The sequence below is a fragment of the Corythoichthys intestinalis genome, chromosome 15, assembly GCF_030265065.1.
Source record: "Corythoichthys intestinalis isolate RoL2023-P3 chromosome 15, ASM3026506v1, whole genome shotgun sequence".
In the NCBI taxonomy this organism is placed as follows: Eukaryota; Metazoa; Chordata; class Actinopteri; order Syngnathiformes; family Syngnathidae; genus Corythoichthys; species Corythoichthys intestinalis.
In genome coordinates, this window is record NC_080409.1 from 54,192,405 (window position 1) to 54,219,953 (window position 27,549).

General features: G+C 40.3%; 1 protein-coding gene across 2 annotated transcripts in view; it reads left to right on the forward strand.

Moving 5' to 3' along the window:
• The first annotated feature begins 9,942 nt into the window (after positions 1-9,942).
• Positions 9,943-27,549, forward strand: part of tonsl (tonsoku-like, DNA repair protein) — a 32,425-nt gene continuing 14,818 nt past the window's right edge. For both annotated transcript variants that reach the window (XM_057859558.1, XM_057859559.1), the window contains exons 1-17: positions 9,943-10,232; positions 10,343-10,438; positions 12,551-12,693; positions 12,763-12,943; positions 13,018-13,147; positions 13,769-13,940; positions 14,028-14,142; positions 16,153-16,304; positions 16,405-16,557; positions 16,632-16,757; positions 19,380-19,578; positions 19,645-19,700; positions 19,782-19,871; positions 23,249-23,321; positions 23,402-23,565; positions 25,313-25,436; positions 25,521-25,759. In XM_057859558.1, coding sequence (XP_057715541.1) covers positions 10,208-10,232; positions 10,343-10,438; positions 12,551-12,693; positions 12,763-12,943; positions 13,018-13,147; positions 13,769-13,940; positions 14,028-14,142; positions 16,153-16,304; positions 16,405-16,557; positions 16,632-16,757; positions 19,380-19,578; positions 19,645-19,700; positions 19,782-19,871; positions 23,249-23,321; positions 23,402-23,565; positions 25,313-25,436; positions 25,521-25,759 — 2,238 coding nt within the window. In that variant the 5' untranslated portion in view covers positions 9,943-10,207. The remainder of the gene's footprint in view (positions 10,233-10,342; positions 10,439-12,550; positions 12,694-12,762; positions 12,944-13,017; positions 13,148-13,768; positions 13,941-14,027; positions 14,143-16,152; positions 16,305-16,404; positions 16,558-16,631; positions 16,758-19,379; positions 19,579-19,644; positions 19,701-19,781; positions 19,872-23,248; positions 23,322-23,401; positions 23,566-25,312; positions 25,437-25,520; positions 25,760-27,549) is intronic.

Genomic DNA, 27,549 nt, shown 5'->3' on the forward strand with positions numbered 1-27,549 from the left:
GGGAAGTTTGGACGTCCATGAAAGTCAATGGCATCACCCTCCATAAGCGGCAATGCAATCGGGGACATTTGGGGGACACGTCCTAATGATATCTAGTCATTTTCTGTTGATTTGGGAAAAAAAAAAAAAATTCCCATTGAAAATGAATGGGAAAAATTTTGGACGTCCATGGACGTCAATGGTATCAACTTACATAAGCGTCAATGGAATCCAAGTACATTGGCATCAATAGAATGAACAAACATGAAGAAATGCCATTGGAAAAGAATGGGAAGTTTGGACGTCCATGGACGTCAATGGCATCACCCTCCATAAGCGGTAATGCAATCGGGGACATTTGGGGGACAGGTCCTAATGATATCTAGTCATTTTCTGTTGATTTGAGGAAAAAAAAAAATTTCCCATTGAAAATGAATGGGTAAAATTTTGGACGTCCATGGACGTCAATGGCAGCACCCCCCATAAGCGTCAATGGAATTGGGGACGTTTGGGATATACGTCCTATTGATATCTGGTCATTTTCTGTTGATTTGGAGAAATTTAGTTTTTTCCCCATTGAAAATGAATGGGAAAAATTTTGGACGTCCATGTAAGTCAATGGCGGCACCCTTCATAAGCGTCAATGGAATTGGGGAAGTTTGGGGGACACGTCCTATTGATATCTGGTCATTTTCTGTTGATTTGGGGTAATTTTGTTTTTTCCCCATTGAAAATGAATGGGAAAAATTTTGGACGTCCATGGCAGTCAATGGCATCGACATCTATATAGTCAATTGAATCCAAGTACATTGGCATCAGTAGATTCGACATGCATGGCCGTCAATGGCATCAATGCAATGTAAATTCCGTTGGAAATCCCATTGGAAGTGAATGGGAACTTTTCCCATTCGAAATGAATGGGATAGTTTTTGGCAAATTTCCGAGGAAGCGTAATTTTTTTCCAAATTCTGTATACAACTTTTATGCCCCTCACCGTCCCGGAATTTTTGATGCCCAAATTATTTGATTTGGTCAAAAATTCTAGGACTAGATACATTTTGAAACTTTTTTTTTTTTCACGGAAAATTGCCGTTTACGGACGAACGGAAAAATTTTCGGGGCCATTTGTAAAGTTTCCTGTGTCACGCGAAAATTCCGGTCGTGCCGATACTTGAACGGTGCCGATCGGTCTAACGGTTCGGGCTGTGAAGCGCGCGTTTTTTTTCCATTCAAAATGAATAGGAAAGTTTTTGGCAAATTTCCGGGGAACCGTAAATTTTTGCCAAATTCTGTATACAACTTTTATGCCCCTCACCGTCCCGGAATTTTTGATGCCCAAATTATGTGATTTGGTCAAAAATTGTAGGACTAGATACATTTTGAAACTTTTTTTATTTTTCGGAAAATTGCCGTTTACGGGCGAACGGAAAATTTTTCGTGGCGGTTTGAAAAATTCCCATCGTCACACGAAAAATCCGGTCGTGCCGATACTTGAACGGTGCCGATCGGTGCTACGGTTTGGGCTGTGCGTTGGCTCAAAAAAACGCGGAGAATAAGATGAATAATAATAATAACTAGAAACTGCAATTTCGGGAGAAATTACACACCTTGGTCTTTCCTCTGTGGAGATACAAATCTTAGCCCCACTCAGGTCTATCAATAGAATGGACCATAATGCCAGTCATTGGCACTAAACAAAGTTAAAGCCATTAGAAAAGATTGGGAGAATTGGACGTCCATGTCCGTCAATGGCAGCACCCTCCATAATTGTTAATGGAATCGGGGAAGTTTGGGGGACACGTCCTATTGATATCTAGTCATTTTCTGTTGATTTGGGAAAAAAAAAAAATTCCCATTGAAAATGAATGGGAAAAATTTTGGACGTCCATGGACGTCAATGGTATCAACTTACATAAGCGTCAATGGAATCCAAGTACATTGGCATCAATAAAATGAACAAACATGAAGAAATGCCATTGGAAATGAATGGGAAGTTTGGACGTCCATGAACGTCAATGGCATCACCCTCCATAAGCGGCAATGCAATCGGGGACATTTGGGGGACACGTCCTAATGATATCTAGTCATTTTCTGTTGATTTGGGAAAAAAAAAAAATCCCATTGAAAATGAATGGGAAAAATTTTGGACGTCCATGGACGTCAATGGTATCAACTTACATAAGCGTCAATGGAATCCAAGTACATTGGCATCAATAAAATGAACAAACATGAAGAAATGCCATTGGAAATGAATGGGAAGTTTGGACGTCCATGAACGTCAATGGCATCACCCTCCATAAGCGGCAATGCAATCGGGGACATTTGGGGGAAACGTCCTGTTGATATCTAGTCATTTTCTGTTGATTTGGGGAAAAAAAAAAAAATTCCCATTGAAAATGAATGGGAAAAATTTTGGACGTCCATGGACGTCAATGGTATCAACGTACATAAGCGTCAATGGAATCCAAGTACATTGGCATCAAAAGAATGAACAAACATGAAGAAATGCCATTGGAAATGAATGGGAAGTTTGGACGTCCCTGGACGTCAATGGCATCACCCTCCATAAGCAGCAATGCAATCGGGGACATTTGGGGGACAGGTCCTATTGATATCTAGTCATTTTCTGTTGATTTGGGGAAAAAAAAAAAAATTCCCATTGAAAATGAATGGGTAAAATTTTGGACGTCTATGGACGTCAATGGCAGCACCCCCCATAAGCGTCAATGGAATTGGGGACGTTTGGGATATACGTCCTATTGATATCTGGTCATTTTCTGTTGATTTGGAGAAATTTAGTTTTTTCCCCATTGAAAATGAATGGGAAAAATTTTGGACGTCCATGTAAGTCAATGGCGGCACCCTTCATAAGCGTCAATGGAATTGGGGAAGTTTGGGGGACACGTCCTATGGATATCTGGTTATTTTCTGTTGATTTGGGGTAATTTTGTTTTTTCCCCATTGAAAATGAATGGGAAAAATTTTGGACGTCCATGGCCGTCAATGGCATCGACATCCATATAGTCAATTGAATCCAAGTACATTGGCATCAGTAGATTCGACATGCATGGCCGTCAATGGCATCAATGCAATGTAAATTCCATTGGAAATCCCATTGGAAGTGAATGGGACTTTTCCCATTTGAAATGAATGGGATAGTTTTTGGCAAATTTCCGAGGAAGCGTAATTTTTTTCCAAATTCTGTATACAACTTTTATGCCCCTCACCGTCCCGGAATTTTTGATGCCCAAATTGTGTGATTTGGTCAAAAATTGTAGGACTAGATACATTTTGAAACTTTTTTTTTTTTCCGGAAAATTGCCGTTTACGGGCGAAGGGAAAAGTTTTCGGGTCCGTTTGAAAAATTCCCATCGTTGCGCGAAAATTCCGGTCGTGCCGATATTTGAACGGTGCCGATCGGTCAAACGGTTCGGGCTGTGCAGCGTGCGTTTTTTTTTCATTCAAAATGAATAGGAAAGTTTTTGGCAAATTTCCGGGGAGCCGTAAATTTTTGCCAAATTCTGTATACAACTTTTATGCCCCTCATCGTCCCGGAATTTTTGATACCCAAATTATGTGATTTGGTCAAAAATTGTAGGACTAGATACATTTTTTAACTTTTTTTTTTTTCCGGAAAATTGCCGTTTACGGGCGAACGGAAAATTTTTCGGGGGATTTTGAAAAAGTCCCTGCGTCGCGCAAAAAATCCGGTCGTGCCGATACTTCAACGGTGCCGATCGGTGGTATGGTTCGGGCTGCGCGGCGCGCCGAAAAAACGCGGAGAATAAGATGAAGATATAATAAATAATAACTAGAAACTGCAATTTCGGGAGAAATTACACACCTTGGTCTTTCCTCTGTGGAGATACAAATCTTAGCCCCACTCAGGTCTATCAATAGAATGGACCATAATGCCAGTCATTGGCACTAAACAAAGTTAAAGCCATTAGAAAAAATTGGGAGAATTGGACGTCCATGTCCGTCAATGGCAGCACCCTCCATAATTGTTAATGGAATCGGGGAAGTTTGGGGGACACGTCCTATTGATATCTAGTCATTTTCTGTTGATTTGGGGAAAAAAAAAATTTTCCCATTGAAAATGAATGGGAAAAATTTTGGACGTCCATGGACGTCAATGGTATCAACTTACATAAGCGTCAATGGAATCCAAGTACATTGGCATCAATAAAATGAACAAACATGAAGAAATGCCATTGGAAATGAATGGGAAGTTTGGACGTCCATGAACGTCAATGGCATCACCCTCCATAAGCGGCAATGCAATCGGGGACATTTGGGGGACACGTCCTAATGATATCTAGTCATTTTCTGTTGATTTGGGAAAAAAAAAAAAATCCCATTGAAAATGAATGGGAAAAATTTTGGACGTCCATGGACGTCAATGGTATCAACTTACATAAGCGTCAATGGAATCCAAGTACATTGGCATCAATAGAATGAACAAACATGAAGAAATGCCTTTGGAAATGAATGGGAAGTTTGGACGTCCATGGACGTCAATGGCATCACCCCCCAGAAGCGGCAATGCAATCGGGGACATTTGGGGGACACGTCCTAATGATATCTAGTCATTTTCTGTTGATTTGGGGGAAAAAAAAAAATTCCCATTGAAAATGAATGGGAAAAATTTTGGACGTCCATGGACGTCAATGGTATCAACTTACATAAGCGTCAATGGAATCCAAGTAAATAGGCATCAATAGAATGAACAAACATGAAGAAATGCCATTGAAAATTAATGGGAAGTTTGGACGTCCGTGGACGTCAATGGCATCACCCTCCATAAGCAGCAATGCAATCGGGCACATTTGGGGGAAACGTCCTATTGATATCTAGTCATTTTCTGTTGATTTGGGGAAAAAAAAAAAAATTCCCATTGAAAATGAATGGGAAAATTTTTGGACGTCCATGGACGTCAATGGTATCAACTTACATAAGCGTCAATGGAATCCAAGTACATTGGCATCAAAAGAATGAACATACATGAAGAAATGCCATTGGAAATGAATGGGAAGTTTGGACGTCCCTGGATGTCAATGGCATCACCCTCCATAAGCAGCAATGCAATCGGGGACATTTGGGGGACAGGTCCTATTGATATCTAGTCATTTTCTGTTGATTTGGGGGAAAAAAAAAATTTCACATTGAAAATGAATGGGTAAAATTTTGGACGTCCATGGACGTCAATGGCAGCACCCCCCATAAGCGTCAATGGAATTGGGGACGTTTGGGATATACGTCCTATTGATATCTGGTCATTTTCTGTTGATTTGGAGAAATGTAGTTTTTTCCCCATTGAAAATGAATGGGAAAAATTTTGGACGTCCATGTAAGTCAATGGCGGCACCCTTCATAAGCGTCAATGGAATTGGGGAAGTTTGGGGGACACGTCCTATTGATATCTGGTAGTTTTCTGTTGATTTGGGGAAATTTTGTTTTTTTCCCATTGAAAATGAATGGGAAAATTTTTGGACGTCCATGGACGTCAATGGCATCGACATCCATATAGTCAACTGAATCCAAGTACATTGGCATCAATAGATTCGACATGCATGGCCGTCAATGGCATCAATGCAATGTAAATTCCATGGGAAATCCCATTGGAAGTGAATGGGAACTTTTCCCATTCGAAATGAATGGGATAGTTTTTGGCAAATTTCCGAGGAAGCGTAATTTTTTTCCAAATTCTGTATACAACTTTTATGCCCCTCACCGTCCCGGAATTTTTGATGCCCAAATTATGTGATTTGGTCAAAAATTGTAGGACTAGATACATTTTGAAACGTTTTTTTTTTTCACGGAAAATTGCCGTTTACGGACGAACGGAAAAATTTTCGGGGCCATTTGTAAAGTTTCCTGTGTCACGCGAAAATTCCGGTCGTGCCGATACTTGAACGGTGCCGATCGGTCTAACGGTTCGGGCTGTGAAGCGCGCGTTTTTTTTCCATTCAAAATGAATAGGAAAGTTTTTGGCAAATTTCCGGGGAACCGTAAATTTTTGCCAAATTCTGTATACAACTTTTATGCCCCTCACCGTCCCGGAATTTTTGATGCCCAAATTATGTGATTTGGTCAAAAATTGTAGGACTAGATACATTTTGAAACTTTTTTTATTTTTCGGAAAATTGCCGTTTACGGGCGAACGGAAAATTTTTCGTGGCGGTTTGAAAAATTCCCATCGTCACGCGAAAATTCCGGTCGTGCCGATACTTGAACTGTGCCGATCGGTGCTACGGTTTGGGCTGTGCGTTGGCTCAAAAAAACGCGGAGAATAAGATGAATAAATAATAAGTACAACAATAACAATACCTTGTTCTTTCTTTCAGAAAGACCAAGGTAATAAAGTTGCACAATAACAATACCTTGTTCTTTCTTTCAGAAAGACCAAGGTAACTAGGCCTGCAAGCAGGACTGAACGGGCCCTCGCAATCTAGCGCAACTCGGACGTCACGCAACTCGGACTGTGTGCAGGTCAGGGTGTTGGCAGATGCTCCTCTCTAATCATCTCATTAGAACATAACATGCTCGAAAGTCGCCTATTTACATTCCCACACCCAAGAGATAAAAACCCCTATTGGAGAGAGTACTACAAAAAAGGAGCCACTACTGAGCTGTGCAGCCAAGCCCTTATTCAAAACCAAAATTAATCTTCTAACTGGGCCAATTCGACGAAGTGTGCCAAATATTGTGGCTATATAAGCTGCCTGAGTCTTTGAAAAAAAATATTTCCTTTAAATGGCGAATAAAGGGTCGTCACGGCAACAGACAGAGACACGTGGACATGGGCTGTAAATAAGTATTACAATAGGTCTTCAAATTACAATGACCAACCTGAAAAGAACTGGACATGTATTGGAAAAACGAGTGACTTTCTATTGCCACTAGTTGGCGCTGTAGGGTTGATGCAAATGATCTCTACAAGGCCCTTCAGGGTATGACTCTCAACAAGCACGGGAAGTTTGGCGCAGATATGTTGTATATCTGCCGAGTTATGACTGTTCAAAGTTTTTGGAGAGAAAAATTGTTGACAGTCATTTTCACTTTCCTGTTTGGACCCCTCCGCTTCAACGAAACTTCAATATTTTTCATCAGGCACCTGAAGACAGGTCTTAAGCCTTCCCTTATGCAGGTTTGAGGTCAACAGATTTTTTTTCCTTGGAGGAGGAACCTGTCTCGTAAAAAAAGGCATTTCCTGTTCTCACTAGGGGGCGCTAGGCCTAATGGGTAATATTTCAATGCACTCGTGTTAAGGGTGGGATGTCGCACATACATGCCAGATATGAAAAAGATGGAACGTTGTGTGAAGGAACTATTAGTCATTTACTGAATTTGTCATTTTGCCGAAAAAATGGCCGACTTTGGCACCCCGCCCAGGTCAGGCCCGTGAATGAAAACACACCATTTTGATAACTTAAGATTTCATATGCCTCATGAACAGTCTCGTCAATTTTGAGAATGATCAAACTAATTCCCTAGGTGCCAAGGTGTAAAATGTGCACACTGTAAATCGATAAAAATTTCACATTCAATCCAAAATACCCGATTTCCTGTTGGGTTTGGAATATGCATGCAAGAGACTTTTTGGAGCAGTTTTGTACAAGGTATCGACTCTCCGAATTTCATCCCTCTACGTTGAAAAAACCTAAATGGAGAGGCCTTTTTGAAAATTTCAAGGGGGCGCCACTGAGCCATTTTGTTACATGTTTTCGTAACGTTGCAAGATTATTGAACGTTATGCAAAGCCACATGTATGTCCAAATTTTTGTGAGTTTTCGTGCATGTTCAAGCCTCCAAATGTAAACTCCTACTGTGAACCGATAAAAATTTCACATTCGATCCAAAATACCCGATTTCCTGTTGGATTTGGAATACGGGTGCAAGAGACTTTTTGGAGCAGTTTTGCACAAGGTATCGACTCCCCAAATTTCATCACTCTCTGTTAAAAAAACCTAATAGGAAACGCCTTTTTGAAAAATTCAAGGGGGCGCCACTGAGGCATTTTGCTACATTTTTTCGTAACATTGCAAGATTATCGAACGTTATCTAAAGCCGCATGTATGTGCAAATTTGTACAAGTTTTTGTGCATATTCAAGCCTCCAAATGTAAACTCCTACTGTGAACCCATGAAAATTTCACATTCGATCCAAAATACCCGATTTCCTGTTGGATTTGGAATATGGGTGCAAGAGACTTTTTGGATCAGTTTTGCATAAGGTATCTACTCCCCAAATTTCCTTGCTCTATGTTGAAAAAACCCAATAGGAAAGGCCTTTTTTAAAACTTCTTTCTGTCGCCACTAGTTGGCACTGTAGAGTTGATGCAAATGACCCCTACAAGAACCTTCAGGGTATGACTCTCAACAAACACGGGAAGTTTGGCGCAGATATGTTGTATATCTGCCGAGTTATGACTGTTCAAAGTTTTTTGCGTGACAAATTGTTGACGTTCATTTTCACTTTCCTGTTTGGACCCCTCCGCCTCAACGAAACCTCAATATTTTTCATCAGGCACCTGAACACAGGTCTTAAGGCTCCCCTGATGCAGGTTTGAGGTCAACAGATTTTTTTCCCTTGGAGGAGGAACCTGTCTCGTAAAAAAAGGCATTTCCTGTTCTCACTAGGGGGCGCTAGACCTAATGGGTAATATTTCAATGCACTCGTGTTAAGGGTGGGATACCACACATACATGCCAAATATGAAAAAGATTGAACGTTGTGTCAAGGAACTATAAGTCATTTACTGAATTTGTCATTTTGCCGAAAAAATGGTCGACTTTGGCACCACGCCCAGGTCAGACCCGTGAATGAAAACGCACCATTTTCAAAACTTAAGATTTCATATGTCTCCTGAACAGTCTCACCAATTTTGAAGATGATCCAACTAACTCCCTCGGCGAAAAGGTCTCAAATGTGCACCCTGTAAATCGATAAAAATTTCATATTTGATCCAAAATAACCGATTTCCTGTTGGGTTTGGAATATGCGTGTAAATGCTTTTTTGGAGCGGTTTTGGACAAGGTATAGACCCCCCAAATTTCATTGCTCTACGCTGACAGACCCTAATGTTATAGGCCAATTTTAAAATTTCAAGGGGGCGCCACTGAGCCATTTTGTTATATTTTTTTGCAACGTTGCAAAATTATCGAAATTTACAATTTTCCGGACGTATGTGCAAATTTTGGTGACTTTTCGTGCATGTTCAGGCCTCCAAATTGGCCGTTTTCATTTGCCCTGAAAAAAAAAAAAAAAATAAAAAATAAAAAAAAAAATAATCCTTTGCAAAACAATAGGGCCTTCGCACGCTTAGTGCTCGGGCCCTAATAATAAGAACAATAAAGTTGCACAATAACAATACCTTGTTCTTTCTTTCAGAAAGACCAAGGTAATAATAAAGTTGCACAATAACAATACCTTGTTCTTTCCCTTGGAAAGACCAAGGTAATGAAAGTTCTTTAAGACACCTACTATATTTGCATTTTTTTTCTTCAATCATAGGTGGAGTCTACACTCAAACTAATAAGACTAATTAGCAATAAAAACAAAGTAGTAAACTGATGAGAATATATGTTTTTTCCCCTGAACCCGCTGGTTAAAATTTTCATATCATTTTCCCATGATAAACTGTATTTTTGTTGTTGTTGTTTGTTTGTTTGTAAATGTTTGTAAAATAAAGATGCATCGATCACATGGTCTCTAGCTAGCCAGTCAAAGCGCACGATTTATATTGTTATTCAGTTTTTGACTGACAGGCATATATTCTGCTGCTAACTCTTACTATGAAATAAAATTCAGCATATAGAATATGTGTTCATTTGAGTTTATTTCCTAAATTTATTAAATTCTCTCCAAGATATTGCTTATGCTCAGAGCAAATTAAGAGACATTTCACCTGACAGACTTGATGTAGGGTTTAGTTTTTCTCTTTACTCATGATTGGGTAGCAACTTACTGGCGGGGTTTTGTAAAGTTCCATAACAGAAGACAACAAATATTAGTTTCAAACGTGGATGTTCCATAGCACTATGGATCACGATCGACACCGTAATTGACTGGTAGCAATTGGACTTTATGTTAAGTCCGCGTAAAAGTGTGTGTCACACAGTTCGCATTTTTTAGTCGACGTAAAAGATTCAGTTGTGCGGACTCCACTGTCTGTCATTTATTAACAGACTAGCTTGTAGCTAGCTAGCATTACGCCGAGCTTCGGTATGAGTACTTCACGGGAGATAAAACGTAAGTATTCCCTGGATGCCTCTGTTTGGTTAAAGTCTCACCTCGATTGTTGGCGCCGTTGATGATTACCTTCGTGTTTTTGTCGTTGGCGGGGATTGCTGTTTTTGTAGTGCTGCAGAAAGCGAAAAATAAAGCCCAGAACTGCAGCAATTTAAGAGAAGAGGCCAACATTTGCAATCAGCTTGGAGAGCTGCTATCAAGAAACGGTAAGTGCTACGTTTCTATCCTTTTCTTCTACTCCAAAGGTAAACACATTTCGGTTGAATTGGTGGTTTAAACTACATGCTTACACTTCTATTTTTATTCTAATATAGTTGGAATCACTGTTGCGAATTCAAACAATGAAAATAGAAAGTTTATTCAACAAAATGCATAATGGAATCGGTTGAAACCTGCTATTTGCATGTTGTTGTTGTTGTTATTATTATTATCCCCATTTAGACGTATATCCTTTTTGCATTAGCCAGTAATTGCTTCATCATATTAAAAGTAGGGTTGTCTTTTCTTCTTTTTCCCCCCTCAACTGTAATATTTACATTTATCTCCTTGACCTTAACCTCCTTATCCTCATTGTGGGTGTGCTGGAACCCGAACTGGTTATGGCTGTGTTCAGACTGCTGGCATATCTGATTCCAGTCAGATTCTTCCTCATATCTGATTTTCATGACTGATTGTTGATTACACGGAGTTCAAATAAAGTGTAACCAATTTTTCAACTAGTGTACATATTCTATCAATACAGGTAGTCCCGGGTTTACGACCGAGTTCAGTTCCTAAGCTAGCAATGCAAGTCGGATTTAACCCTATAAATACCCCAAAACACCCTCTGAATATATATATATATATTTTTTTTTTAATCCAAAGACATGCATTATACGTCATTGTACTGTCCTTGCCAAGACGTTGGAGCTAGTTACTAGTTAGACAGCGAGTTAAACACCGAACTGACGATGTCAGACGTTCGTGTGGTTTATTCAGCTGCTCATGACATCGACACTTGCAGAATGAAACTAAAATAAAATGAAATTAAATCAGTCTCATTTGCAATAACAGTAATTCAAATTTGCGTTTACAAGTAGCTGCTGATACAGCAATTAACTAATGATTAGCATGTATCAGTTAGCGTCCGCTCATCATCAAAAAAAAAAAAAAAAAATCGCATAAACTCGCCAAGTATTCAACCACAATAGCGTACCGCACAAATGCTATTTTTAGACCGTGACGTCGCCACCGTAACGCGGAAGTGGGTCATTATAGACACGCCCTTGCATAGAACCCATGTTATTTCTGCTTGTTTTCTCAGGTAATCTTAAAAAAAAAAAAAAAAAAGAAAAGAAAAAAAAGAACATGCCAGTCAAACACTGCTGCAATGGAACTTGTTGAAACGACTCTAGACATTACGACAAATGAAGGCTGTGATCGCTACACAAAAAAAGCAATGTAAATTGCACAAAAGAACGGTCAGAGACGCAAGACAACCAGAGGATGTAATATATAAGAAAGACATAGAAAGAAAGACAGCATATGGTGGTAAAAGATAGATTGTTGAAACAGGAGAATGTCATTGTCAGTGGCCTAAGGCAATGCACGCACGACAAAGGTGTCGATAAAAAAGCTAACTCTGGATCAGGTCGGCTCTTTTTCAGCCCTCGACACTCAAGCCATCTGTTTAACTGAACATCTGTATGTTGTTCAACATCTTTACCAGTGAATTTGGCACCAGTGACATCATTTTCATACACTATTTCCATGCATTTACTAGTAGGGACAAACGGGAGGTTGACCCACCAAGCAACAGTTGCTAACGTCATGGATATTAATGAGCAAAAGTGACGTGTTGCTTGCGGCACACCGTTGAAAACGCGCAATAAACAGTACAAAAGGGGTTGTATACGGCCGTTGCCTCTGGATGCTTCACAAGCAACAAATGTGCGCGCAGGCTGTCACCTCTGTCACCCGGCTGCTCTGTGTGTGCATGTTTTGGGTGGGTGGGCGCATCTGTAAATGCGCTCTGTCCCTGTGCCAAAATAAAATCATGTATCACGAAGCAAAAGTCAACATTAAAAAAAAAACAAAAAACAATAAAACAACGAGACTCGGGCGTCGTAAAATCGAAATCGCGTAAATCAGGTCCATCGTGACCCGGGGACTGCCTGTACAGTGCACACTGTTTTACAGGATGCGTTTACATTTTGAAACTTTTAGGTTAGCCAATCACAAGATAATGATCTGCGCAGTTTTTTTGTATGTGTCATATTTGCAAAACCTGCGTACCACTATCTTGCACTTGTTGTGGATTATTTGAATCTTTGGTCCAGGTGACTATGAAGCTGCCATTATAGAGCACCAGCAGGAGTTGTCGCTGTCAGAGGTGTTAAATGATGTCATCGGGCGAGCCGTGGCTAATCGTAAGATAGGGGAGTGTTACGCCGAGCTGGGGAACATTGAGACTGCATTGAAAGTGAGTTCATTCATATGCATGTATATATATCCGTTCAGTATGTAAACAACTTGTGTTTGTCTTGTCAAGCATCAGCGCTGTCACCTGGACTTAGCCCGTTCTGTCGGAGATCACGCCGAGGAGCAGCGGGCACTCGCCACGATAGGCCGGACTTACCTCTTCCTCTTTGAATCCGACCAATCGCGGGAAAGCCTTGAACAAGCGGAAGATGCCTTCCGGAAGAGCCTTACTATTGTAGATGATCTTCAAGGTTTGAACTGCTGCTGCTTTGTGCCCTTTTCATTTATAATTAAATGAGAGAAATGAATTTTTGTGTGTTTTAAGGAATGGTACCAGAACGTGAGATTAACGAAATGAAGGCTCGCCTTTTTCTCAATCTTGGTTTGGTATGCGACCACCTGGGAGAGACCAAGCGGTGCAGCGAGTTCATTCGGCGCAGTGTCTTCATCGCAGAGTAAGAGCAGCCGCAATGACACACGGGAGACCTTGTGTGAAACTGAAATCTCAACCTTTACAGCACCGCTCTTTAGCGTTTGTTGTCATCTGGTCAAGATGAGATGGAAAAACGGCTTACTTTCAAACAAATGAAAAGGCAGTTTAAAATGAATTCGGATTTGCTTTTCTTAACCCAGGGGTCGGCGACCCAAAATGTTGCAAGAGACGTATTCAGTCAAAATAACAAAAAACAAATGTCTAGAGCACTGCAGGAAAAATACTGTAAACATTTAATCATGAAAGCTCATTTTGTATTGATAGCCAACTGAGTCATTTTGATAGTAGGCTAATATAGTGAATATAGATACAATGCAGCACGAGTTGCCTTCATTATAAGGCTTTTAATTTTTTGTGCCTCCAGACATTTTTTTTTTTTTTTTTTGGGGGGGGGGGGTCCAATGTGGCTCTTTCAACATTTTGGGTTGCCGACCCCTGATCTTGGGAATGTTCTTAGATGGGTTTGACCTCTCTTGGCCTCCGTTTAGTGCGTAAATATCATTCAAAACTTCCAAAATTAGCATTTACCTTTCTTTTGCTTGCCTATTGACTCTTTTATTTATTCTCTCCCCTCATAAAATAGGAAGAGTGGGCTACTGGAGGATCTCTATCGGGCCAATTTCAACCTGGGCCACATCTTCTTCCGCAATGGCCAGCATTCTAACTCTGTGCGCTGCCTAGAGCAGGCCAAAGAATGCGCCCGGAAGATGAAGGACAAGTTCAGCGAAAGCGAGTGCTTCCACTTCATCGGCAAGGTGACAAAGTATAAATTTTTAAAAAATGGAGGCTAATATCAAGCTATTGTGTTGGTGACTATTTTTTTTTCTCTTTCATGCATTCAGGTCCAACTTTCATTGGGGGATTTTGTGGCTGCGAGACGCTCCCTTAAAAAAGCACTCTTGCTGGGCTCCCAGCAGCCACAGGACAGGCAGGCTGTGAAGAAAGCGTTCAAACATGGTAAAAAAACTACGGGTGTCAAACAATTGAAATTTTTAATCGAGTTAATTACAGCTTAAAAATTAATGAATCGTAATTAATCGCAATTCAAACCATCTACAGTATAAAATATGCCATATTTTTCTGTAAATTATTGTTGGAATGTAAAGATAAGACGCAAGATGGACAAATACATTCAACATACGGTACATAAGTACTGTATTTGTTCATTATAGCGATAAATGAACAAGATGGCATTAACATTATTAACATTCTGTTAAAGCGATCCATGAATAGAAAGATTATCATGCAAAAATGTGATAACGATCATGTAAAAACTAGAGGTGTCAAACGATTAAAATTTTTGATCGAGTTAATTACAGCTTAAAAATTAATTGCAATTAATCGCAATTCAAACCAGCTATAAAATATGCCATATTTTTCTGTAAATTATTGTTGGAATGGAAAGATGAGACACAAGATGGATATATACAGTGTATATACAGTGTATTTGATACACTGCCAATGGGAAAACCCATTGGCAGTGTATCAAATACTTGTTCTCCCCACTGTACATTCAACATACGGGACATAAGTACTGTATTTGTTTATTATAACAATAATTCGACAAGATGGCATTACGAACATTCTGTTAAAGATATCCATGAAAAGAAAAACTTAAAGATCCATGTTAGTACAAGTTATAGAAATTTTATATTAAAACCCCTCTTAATGTTTTTGTTTTAATAAAATTTGTAAAATTTTCAATCAAAACATAAATTAGTAGCCTACCATTGTTGATGTCAATAATTATTTACACAATGCTCATGGGTGCTGAAGCCTATAAAATCAGTCGCACCCAAGCGCCAGCAGAGGGCGACAAAACTGCAAAAAACACAATTAACAAGACGACATTTCACTGTTGAATCTGTTTGAGCGGGGCATGTGCGTTAATTGCGTCAAATATTTTAACGTGATTAATTTTAAAAATTAATTACCGCCCGTTAACGCGATAATTTCGACAGCCCTAAAAAAACCCTTACTTGCTTTTTATATATACTCAGGGGTGAAAGTGTACTTTAGAGTATTGCGTCCACTCAAAAAAAAAAAATAGTCCAGTATCAAGTTTTTATATGATAATATGTAAATCGTGGTTATTATCATGCAAAAACATGATAACGATCATGTAAAAACTGGGGGTGTCAAACGATTAAAATTTTTAATCGAGTTAATTACAGCTTAAAAATTAATCGCAATTAATCGCAATTCAAACCAGCTATAAAATATGCCATATTTCTCTGTAAATTATTGTTGGAATGGAAAGACACAAGACGGATATATACATTCAACATACAGTACCTAAGTACTGTATTTGTTTATTATGACAATAAATCAACAAGATGGCATTACCATTATTAACATTCTGTTAAAGTGATCCATGAATAGAAAAACTTAAAGATCCATGTTAGTACAAGTTATAGAAATTTTATATTAAAACCCCTCTTAATGTTTTTGTTTTAATAAAATTTGTAAAAATTTCAATCAAAAAATAAACTAGTAGCCTACCATTGTTGATGTCAATAATTACTTACACAATGCTCAATGGTGCTGAAGCCTATAAAATCAGTCGCACCCAAGCGCCAGCAGAGGGCGACAAAACTCCAAAAAACACAATTAAGAAGACATTTCACTGTGCTGTCATTTGAATCTGTTTGAGCGGGGCAAGTGCGTTAATTGCGTCAAATATTTTAACGTGATTAATTAAAAAAAAGTAATTAGCGATAACGCGATAATTTTGACAGCCCTAAAAAAAAAAACTTTCTTGCTTTTTATATATACTCAGGGGTGAAAGTGTACTTTAGAGTATTGCATCCACTCCAAAAAAAAAAAAAGAAAAGTCCAGTATGAAGTTTTTATATGATAATATGTAAATGGTGGTCATTATCATGCAAAAATGTGATAACGATCATGTAAAAACGTGATACATTTTCACGTTTTACATGATTGTTACTACATTTATCAATTCCATAGCGGACCTGGGCTGTAAACTCGAAGAAAAGTCAGGAGAGGATCAAGCCAAGAAACCCTGGTCCAACGAGGCCGTCGGGATAGCGGAACAACTCGGAGATCTCTACTGCAAGGTCGGCTGCTACCGCAAAGCTGTGGATTCCTACCAAGCTCAGGTGATTTTATTTTTTTTGTGTGCGTTTTAGGTAATTAAATTTTGAGTGTAATCTATAAATGCGCTTTTTAAAATTAATGCCGTTTATCCATCCGGATTAGCTTAGAGGCGCCGAGGCGTTGGGGAAGCCCGCACGCGAGCTGGCGGTCATCCACGTGTCTCTGGCCGCCACCTTCGCTGACCTACGGCGCTACGACGAGGCCGCGCGGCACTACGGGCGGGAGCTGGCATTACGGCAGGGCAGTCCGGCAGAGGTAATCCGATTTGGGATCGATGGGGTAAACGTGTCATTAGCACGACAACCCACATCTGTGCGTGCGCGTGTCAGGACTGTAGCACTTGGCTAAACATCGCAGCGGCCCAGGAGGAGAGTGGCGCCGCCTGGGAGGATCAGGACAGGAGCTACAGTGCGGCATTTGACTGTGCTCAGAAGTGTGCACAGCTCAGACTAAAGGTAAGGAGAGCTTTTGACCTTGATCGATTTTAGGCAAGACTAACTGAATCGTTTTAGGTTTTTTTTTTTTTTTTTTTTTTTTTTTTTTTTTGATTGTACTAGAGTTGTGGAATGAATGAATAAATGAGGAATCATATTGTTTCCATCAATGTGAACCTTGTTGGCACTTCAAGAATTACTGTGTTTGCAAGTATCACACACTAGTAGACTAGAAGTAGTCCCATACAGTACAGCGGACATGTTTGATTTACAGCAACGACAGTGCCGAAAACACACGTGACTACTGGCTCGGATCCTCTCTTATGACCAAATCCGGTACTGTCCGATACTCAAATAACAGTATCGGTCATCAAAAGTGATACTGAAGGACAACACGGAACATTACAGTTCAACAATACAGAACATTGAATTGCTGTAGGTACATTAGGTACAAACAAATAATTTCACTCTTTTCATTTTTAGCATCCAATTAATAAGCGACTCCATTTAACTTGTTATACAGAACCGGGAGTCCAGTCACAGAAAAAGACACGCCACCCACCCCCAAACTGACTGCATGTTCTATCTGTGTTGCCATGGTAGCAGACGGCTCTTACATCAGAATCATGCGGCTTTCTGGATTTTTTTTTTTTTTTTTTTTTTGCAACATTTATGCTATTTTATTTATTTGGAGGCACTTCTAAAATGTGGTTGATGTTTAGCTGCAGCTGCAAGGTGGTTGACAGGTTTAGCTTGCAGTCAAGAGGCTGCCAATTTAACTTTCCTCAGTGGAGTTTGTTTTCATGTTCTCCCTGTGCTTGTGTGTTTTTTCTGCAGGTGTGCTGGTTTTCTCTCACAAAAACATACAGGTTATACAGAGTGAAGATGTTAAATTATTCACAAGTGGGTTGACATGGGTTTTTTGGCCAGTGGGAAAGGGGTATTAGCTAGTAAGGTACAGTACAACATGATGTATGGTCATGAGGATCTCATATAGCCAATATCGTGATATGTTGGGCAGAAAGTAAACCCTTATGCACTTAGTGGTCATAGTTTAGCACATCAGTTATGCTTGAAGCGACCTGTAGATATCTCCAAATAAGCGTGCTTGGTAGAGGATAGATGATTAATCAGTTTAAATCGGTGGCAGATCTGTATTGTGTATGATCTGAATACATCAGTCTCTGGAGACCTGGATCATTAACAATCCCGCCAATGATCAAAATTTACTTATATCGTGTTTGCAAGTACATACTGAAGGAATCTGTCCTTTTAGCCAGACTGCCGAAACCACACCAGCCGAACCGCCGGACGCGCGCTGGCGCAGCTCCAACGACCCGGGCCGGCGGAGGCCAAACTCCTCGCGTTCACCTTAGTCTTAACCCCTTGTTTGACTCCATTTTGAAAGGGGGACTGGAAGAAGGCTTCGAAACACAAATTGACAATTTATTCAGGTCGACAGCGATCAAACGGGAAGGCAAAACGGCGACAGACCCAGGCGAGAGGCAGACTCAGGGTCACCATATCACAAGTCAACAAAAGGTTGCTGAGAAAAAAATGACAACGATTAGTGAAACATTCAGTCTTTTTGAAGGCTCTCGCTGAGCGGGCTGTGGGCAGGAAGAAGGGTGTGCTGACGAACTGAAATTTCCCATTCATTTTCAATGGCAAAAAAACCCCCAAATGTCCCCAAATCAACAGGAAATGACCAGATATCAATAGGACGTGTCCCCCAAATGACCTGATATGACCTGGACACCCCCCCAAATGTGCCCAAATGGCCTTATATGACTAGGATACGCCCCCAAATGACTTGATACGACTAGGACACTTACCCAAATGACCTTATATGACCAGGACACGCTCCCAAATTGTCCCCAAATGACCTGATATAACCAGGACATGTCCCCCAAATGTCCTCAGATCAACAGGAAGTGACCTGATATTGTCCCCGAAATGTCCCCAAATCAACCTGGGCGGGGCTAAGATCTGTATCTCCACACAGCAAAGACCCAGAGTAATCTTTCCCGAAATTTCTAGTTTGCTGTTGTTTGTTCTTCTCCTCGTCTGTCGGCTTCCTTCCTTCCTTTCTTTCTGCATTCTCCTAATAAATTAAACATAATGAGCAAGCACAATTGGAGTATACAAACTCCCATGTTATACGTTAAAAGTACTGTTGGGACGAAACGGACAAAAAAAACAAAGAATAAAATGGATCTTTGGACATTACATTTTACAATATTATTTACAAATTTTGCTTTGCAGCCAGTTGGGTCAAAGCTTCATGGTGGTTCATTTTCTGAATGGCGCCAACAAGTGGTCTTGAAGCCAAAGAAGTCAATGTTGTTGTCAATTCTATGGTAACTGATTTAAGAGAATGACATGCCAAGCCTGTGTTACTGTATGAACTAAATGCAACAAGTGCTTTAAGGAGAATTTCTTACTCATGTAGAAACTAACTTTCCCACAGTGTTTGGCTTTAAATGGTTTCTTTTTATATCACACACCCCTGCTATTCTAAGCGAATAAATACAGTATATCCATTTGTACAGATTTATTGCAGCTCTTTCAATTGTGTTATACAATCATACCCCCCAATATTGCAGCAATTCAGTAGTCAGCTCAGCTTTGCATCTCTTACAGAAGCGTGTTTTGAGGCTATGGTTAGCGGCCCAGAAGCGAAAAGGCTCGTCAGATGTCAATGACGTCGAAAGGAAACTGCTGGAGCTATGTGCCGCCGAAGGCTGGAGTCCAGATGGCAGTGATGGGGAGGAGGAGTTGGAAGAGGAGATGGACAACAGTGAACCACTGGATGACAGTGATGTTGTCCTCTCAGACTCAGGTTGGACTGTACAGTAAGAGCGTAAAATGCTCAAGGGTTACTCACCATGCCTCGTATTGTTTCTAGATGACGACCTGGAGGGATATGACAAGATGGTGCCCGGAAGGAGGAAAACGGCACGGGTGAGCGAGAGGGAGGAACACGATTTTTTTCCTCCGAAAATTTTAGCACTGAATTTCTGCTGCACTTCTTTTTATCTGCAGTGGAATAAGAGGAATGAGAAGGGTGAGACATCCCTCCACAGGGCGTGCATAGACGGCAACTTGAAGCAAGTCCAGTATCTGCTAGAACAGGTGGGCCCAAACTACATTTTTACATGTAAAACATACATTTTCAATGAAGGACTCATAGCATCACGTTAGTTAGTAGCCCTTTTCATTTTCATTTTAGTCCTATGGACGAAAATACTTATTAGTCATATTTTCTTCTTCGTCGAGTATTTGTCGATGAATACTGTTTTCGTCAGGTAAAAGTAAAGAAATAACTGAATAAATACAGGGTTCCAACAAAGTCGAATGAACATTGAGAGACGAGCACAGGTTAAAGCGTCGCCAAGGACTACGCCAACGTGAGGGTTTTCCAATAGTTTTATTTGCAACCGGGAGCACAGAGCACTACTATTGTAAGCCATTGTTGACGCCAACAAAACGAAAATGACACAACAGTTTAACAGGACGCTCGCTCGACTAAGTTTAACGCGAATGCTTATGCTAATGCTAGGAGTTACATTTTAGGGCCGCAGCGATCGTTTATTTGGCTACTCGATTGATCTAACGATTAGTTCGTTTGAATATTCGAGTAATCGGATCGCGAACATTTAATGCGTTACCCAGTCAATTTTAGGAGATGTAAAACAAAGAAGCAAGTATTTATGCTTGCAATAATATTTATTTTGGCTTGCTAAGATTGCACTTTCAAAAGAGCATTAAGTGCGAATACAAAATAAAGATTTCTGAGTGTTTCTTCAAACTGCAGAACTGCACTTTCATTTCACGAGAGCAATAAATGTGTTGAAATCCATCTCCACCTTTAAAACGCTGCTAAAAAGCATTCTGATCAGTACATATAATGACGCCGACATACTTGGGTTATAAATTCTCTTCTAGGGAAGTTTTTTTTTTTCTTTTGTGTGTTCGTGTGTGTTGCTGTTCATTAGTATGTTTTGTATGAGAACACTGTAATATACTACAACTCATCCTTCTGCTCATCTGATATTTTTTCTTAAGAGTGCCTTGATGTACGCAGGCTCCTGACTCTAAGCTTCTAGTAGCTTTTTAAGGAGACCTGGCGCACACAAAATCTTGGCTCAGCACTGATATGATGTACGCTTTGTAAATATGAATGTGTGTGTGAATAAATTGAATTGAATGAATGAAATCCATTTAAAACTAAATTAAAATACCTGAGCTTAGCCTGAAACTACGCGTGCCAGGGTAGAAAAAATAAAAAAAATCAATCCAAACGCCGAGGGACCGACCGAGCAACCATCTGCACCATTAGCCCTCGGCGAACAAAGCGGTTTTAAAAGGTAACTATTGCACATTTTCTTTGGTAGGCGTCTTTCAGATGTCATCAATCAATATGGCATGTTGTGTTTGCACATTTTCTGTGCTGCTGTCGTGTCCGTGCGTGCTTAGTTCAAGTAGTGTTCATTTGTCAGTTAGCTATTTTTAGTAGCCACATTAGCGGCTACTAACACACAACATGCCATATTGATTGATGACACCTGAAAATGTAGACGGCTACCAAAGAAAATGTGCAATAGTTACCTTTTAAAACCCCTTTGTTCGCCGAGGGCAAAGGTGCAGGTGCTTGCTCGGTCGGTCCCTCTGCGTTTGGAGTCCCCGCCAGTCATTGGTGACTACAGTTTCCGGGTCATTGCTAAACTGTGGGTTCAGATTAGTAATCCGTGGGTACAGTTTAGTAATCTGTGGGCACAGATTAGTAAACTGTGGGTACAGATTAGTAATCTGTGGGTACAGTTTCATAAACTGTGGGTACAGTTTCATAAACTGTGGGTACAGTTTCATAAACTGTGGGTACAGATTGCTAAACTGTGGGTACATATTAGTAAACTGTGGGCACAGATTGCTAAACTGTGGGCACAGATTAGTAAACTGTGGGCACAGATTAGTAAACTGTGGGCACAGATGAGTAAACTGTGGGCACAGTTGAGTAAACTGTGGGCACAGATTAGTAATCTGTGGGCACAGATTAGTAATCTGTGGGCACAGATTAGTAATCTGTGGGCACAGTTTACTAATCTGTGGGCACAGTTTACTAATCTGTGGGTACAGATTAGTAAACTGTGGGTACAGATTAGCTATGATTTTTTATTTTTTCTATCCTGGCACCCGGGGGGCTCCGTATGAAACTGTATAAAAAATAAGTAAATGAAGATCGACTGTATTTTTCGGACTATAAGTCGCAGTTTTTTCATAGTTTGGCTGGGGATGCGATTTATACTCTGGAGCGATTTATGTGTGAAATTATAAACGCATTATTTTGTCATTTCACATGTTACTTTGGTGTTTTGGAGTGACACTGATGGTTTGGTGAACTTGTTAGCATGTTATTTATGCTATAATTATCTGTTATATGTTACGTTAACATACCGGCCACGTTCGCATTTCATTGTTCATGCATCATGTAACATTTATCATACATTACACTTATTAAGCATGTTGCTCTCTATTGTGTTTTTATTTTAAATTGCCTTTCAAGATGACATATCTGTTCTATGTGTTGGATTTTATCATGTAAATTTCCCCCAAAAAGGCGACTTATACTCCGGTGTGACTTATATATGTTTTTTTCCTCTTCGTTGGGCATTTTATGGCTGGTGCGACTTATACTAGGGTGCGACTTAGTCCGAAAAATACGGTAAGTACAACAAAAGAACAATGTGCCAACTTGCATAGCAAAAGTGCAAGTTTAAATGCTATAAAATGCCTTTTTTTTTTTTTTTTTAAATAATCAATGCGTAAACATATTAGCTCAAACAAACTATACCTTATGTTGGTCCTAACAGGGAGCAAATACTTGAAGCAGCAAAATTTAATTCGAAGCTTTTTTCTAATCAAATTGCTCCAGTTAGTCGATTGATCCTTGCAGTGTTAATACATTTAGTTTGTGATGATCACTCAGCAAAGACCTTTAACCGCTAAAGGAACATTGCATAATCTCTCTGGTTTAGATGAGAAAACAAATTTACCGTGTGTTTCAAAACAAGTAATCCTACAGCGCAGCCTAGCTTGAAGGACATCATGAACAGCAGTGAGGGAGAGGCACATGAGTGACACGACCCAAACATTGCGACGATGCAAGCTGACCAACTACGCGTATAATAAGAAATGTTGTGAACATTGTCAAAAACGTCTCGTAATCTCGTCAGAAGAAAACTGGCAATCGCATCGTTATGTTGCAGTCGTCCAGGGCATGTTTTTAGCTCATCATCGTCATGAAAAAAAAATGTCCTTCAATAAAAAATTTTCGTGATCGTCGTCGTTGACTATAACAACAATGGTTATCATAGCAATAAAAACCTTTATGTGTGATTACCATTTCAAGGCATTTAAATAGAAGGCTGGGTGTCTTGAGCGGTGCTCAATTGCTATGTGCTTTAATGGAGGTCATTATTTTAAAACGATTTACATGTTTATGCTGTCAGGGCCACCCAGTGAATCCCAGAGACTACTGCGGCTGGACTCCGTTGCATGAGGCCTGCAACCATGGTCACTATGGTACGTGATTAAACTAGTTAATGTTTCTGCTTTGTCTCATGAATGCTTCTCATACTCCTCCATTTTTTTTAAAAATCCAGAAATAGTCGCCGTGCTGCTGGACCAAGGCGCCAATGTGAACGACCAGGGTGGCAACTTGTGTGACGGTGTGACTCCACTCCATGACGCCCTGGCCTGCGGCAACTTTGCCGTTGCCAGACTCTTGATCGAACGAGGGGCTTCTATTAACCTTCGCAACGCTAAGGTATGCCTCTGTGTATTTGTCTTTTTTTTTTTTTTTTAGTATGTGCATGTGTTGAAAGAATCTGACCTTTTAGCCAGATTGCCGGAATCATGCCAATCTGGCGCAGCTCCAACGACCCGGGACCCAACAACCCGACCAAAAGGCCAAACTCCGCACGATCACCTTAGTCTTAACCCCCTTGTACTGACTCCATTTTGAAAGCTGGAAGAAGGCTTCGAAACACAAGTTGATAATTTATTCAGGTCGACAGCGATCAAACAGCAAGGGTCAGTAAAACAACGAGCACATCAGAATTTCGAGAAGTGACAGTTAGCTAAACGTTCAGTCTTATTAAAGTCTGCGGTACGGTGTGCCGGACGAAGGGTGTGCCTGGGTGTTGTTTAGGATAATTCTTCTGTTGCAGATTTGGGCGGTCAAGTTCGGACGTCACCGTTCGTTGCTGGGTCATGGTTACGGAGCCGACTGAGGTGGGAAGTTCGGCCTGCCTTGACGTCTGAGAGGCGCCGAGCTATCAAACTTAGTTGTTTTTGTTATCGGGTGTTGTGGTAGTATAGGACGTCCCGCCATTTGTTTTGGATTGTCCTGAAGAGCTGATTGCAGGATTTGGTGTTGCCGACGTGGGCTTGTATTTATTTATTCATCTTTGTTGCTTCATTTGCTATTTTGATTGTGTATCATATTGCCTCTGCAAAGTCCTTCGAGACAACCTTGTTGTGATTCAGGGCTATACAAATAAAATTGAATTGAATTGAATTGTAGATGTCTTGCCTATCACCTGGTAGTGAGCGTCAATCTTGCTCAGTCAGCTGCATGACGCACGCGTTGGGCTTCCGTGGTCAGAAAGCGTCATGTATCTCTTATGCCCTATGCCAAATATATTCTGCTTGTTTTCTTTAAACTATGATATAAATGTTATTTATTTTTATATTGGGTACGTTAGAGACATAACAAATATTTTAAAAAAACATTAACTTTGACGAAGAATGCATACATGCATGATACAAGTGTCACGATAATGAGGATCTCACAAAATGGCGATACAACAATTCCGGATACATTCTTCTTTCATCCTTCTGCTATGAATTGGAAAGAGTTTCTCACTAGTAGACATCCAGTCTGTTTGAAGTGGGAGCGAATCATCTGCTGGACGTCTATGGCCGTCAGTGACAACCAATGCCAGGCAATCAGTTGATTTTGGGGCATTTCACATCATTTTCTGTTGATTTTTGGTCACTTCCTTTTCCTTTTGGGCCATTTCCGAGTGACTCCATTCGTTCAGTACCTTATTGTACCTCACAGTATCTTATTCTTTTACTTTTTTTATTAATATAACCGCTCTTCAATTTGGCAAAATGTATATTTGATTATAATGTTGACTTTTGTTGTGTGATGCCTGCTTTTATTTTGGCGCAGGACGTGTAGAGCAGGTAGTGCATCCTCACACGGGTAAGAGCCTGTACACACGAAAAAGAACGTATTTGCGCAAACGAAGAAGACGTTTTGTTTTTGGATAGTTATTTTGAGATTTAGTGGGTATTTAGGCGTACTTAAAGGATTAATTCCGACTTAGGGTTTACGTCGCCAGCGTAGGAACGGGACTCGTTCGTAACCCGGGGACTGCCTGAATGGTCACAAACCTACTGTAAAATGTTAGGAAATAAGCTAAATCTTTGTAATGATTTAATTTTCTGTACTTTTTTTGTTATTGTTGAATTAGAATATATTATCATTAAATAATATCTGGTAGGGTGAGACTGCAATGGATACACTCCGTCATTGGCACAAGACATACAAAAAGGAGCTGGACTATGAGGCCAAGCAAGAGTGTGCAGCTACAGAGCGGCTTTTGAAGAAGGCGCTGGCAGGGGCAGGTGATTGATTTTTCACAATCATTTGCATCACTTAGCACCTACATCATTCTCTTAAATCTGATCTGATGTCCCTGCCCTTTGCAGTACCCGCCACTACTACCCCTCCCAAACCTTTTGACGCCCTGCAGGACAGCCAGCTGTTCGATGCCGAAAACTCCGAGCCGCTTTTGTCCTCTGGAGGGGGCTGCGCCACCAGCCAAGACTGGCCCGGGAGCAGCAATCGGTTAGAGGGAAACGCTTATCATAGCCTCAAGAAGCGACAGCTCGGCAGTTCATCACAGCGGTTTCGAAGCAGAGGGACGGAGCCTGCTCTTCTTTATGGGGTACTAAATGATATTGTACTGGATTTTAGGGGTGTGATAATCTATCGAAAAGGTGATGCGTAGAGACACTTTGTAGGCCAAAAGGTAATCAATATGCGCCCACCAAGAATCGATATGGCGGAAAACACAAGACTGAAAAAGCAGTTTCTCCTCTTGCGCTCCTCTTTAAAAAAAACTGCTGTATTTTAAGCCAAAACAACTGTTGTGTTTGATAGAACAATATGCTGCCATAGCAGATTCATGGTGCATTAAGCCCCCGAACTATTTTTAATTTGTCTGTTTTACCCTGAAAACCCCCGTTTACAGACGTCGCGCAACCGCTTTTGTTTCAACCCAGCCATAAAATGAAGGTCATTAATTATATTCATTATTCAAAATGTCTGTCGTTTTTAGCTTAGAATCATTTATTGATGTTTCATAATTCGTTTAAAAAAAAAAAAAAAAAAAAAAAAACTTTAAAAAAATTATTCATTCACATATTTTAAACTTCTAAACAAATTAGGTCACAATAACAAAAAAATGGCGTCTGTAAAAAAGTCACAGATGTGTACTAGGTGTGCAACGGTTCAGTTAGCCCACGGTTCAGTTTGAACCTCGGTTTTGGGATCACGGTTTTGGTTTGCGTTTTGCTTTTTTTTTTTTTTTTTTTTGAAACTGCCTTTATTTTGCTTTTAAGAAAATGAAATAAACACCTAAAATGTAAACATTTTCAACTGTTAAAATGCCTCTTAGCTCTTTGGCTAGTGTAGTAAAATAGTTAGTTGGCTGTTTTCACTGGTGTCATCTTCGGGGTTGTCCTGCTCTGGGAAAGTGATATCTATGGGTGATGCCAGCTAAGGTGCCGGAGTCATGTTATAAGTGTTGTGATTAGCATAGGGAGCAAGTGCTGAGCAATGCTTGCAAATTGTTTTTTTTTGTTGTTTTTTTTCAATATTTTCTCTCCCTCTACATTTTAGTCCACGGGGAAACCGAAATGTTGCCACACCGCAAAAGTTGAAATAAGCCGGTTCTTCCTCAAAATTCGGTCTCTCCACTCCTCCGCTCGCCGTAGCTTTCTGTTTTCTTTCTTGTTTCAGTTTCACTTCGCTCGTAAGCGAGAGAGGGCATTACTCGGCTTCTATTTCACAGGTGCTTGACAGCGATCGGACATTTACTTGCGGGGCGGGAAATTCTCCACAGCTGTGTTTCACGTCACACACAGGCACACAGAGCTCGACCAATTCATTCCACAAGCGTTCGGAATAAACGAATTGCAAAACCGAAAAGGCGCGGTTCATAAAGGCGTATTGAACCGTGCAGGACGAACCGTACGGTTCGGCTTTGAACCGCAAACCGTTGCACTGCTAATATCTACTTCATAACTATTGCTTAATTGTATTTTTTTTGTTACTGTCTCATTTTCTCCGATATGTTAGATGATGAATAATCGATCCAAACAACAACAACAAAAAATGGAAAAAAAACGTTTAAAAGGGTAAATATATGAAAAACTCGACCACTCCTTGATGTCTGCGATTTCTGCATCGCGACCCTTGTTATATTACCATGTTTCGCCCATAAATCCCTCAAAAATCGAGCTGTGGCCATTCACAGCTGTGTCTTGGCACTCAGTGCTACATGCTACATGGAGTTTTGGATCGGAACAAGGTAAGTACGCGATGATATCTTGTTAAAGTCATTGCGTCTGTAATTCTGCTCTCACGTGCTCTCACCTCCAGATAGGGTTTTGCTGTTTTAAAAAAAGGAAAAAAATGCCCTCCTGTTCAAATGTTTTCTTCCCGCAGAAAATT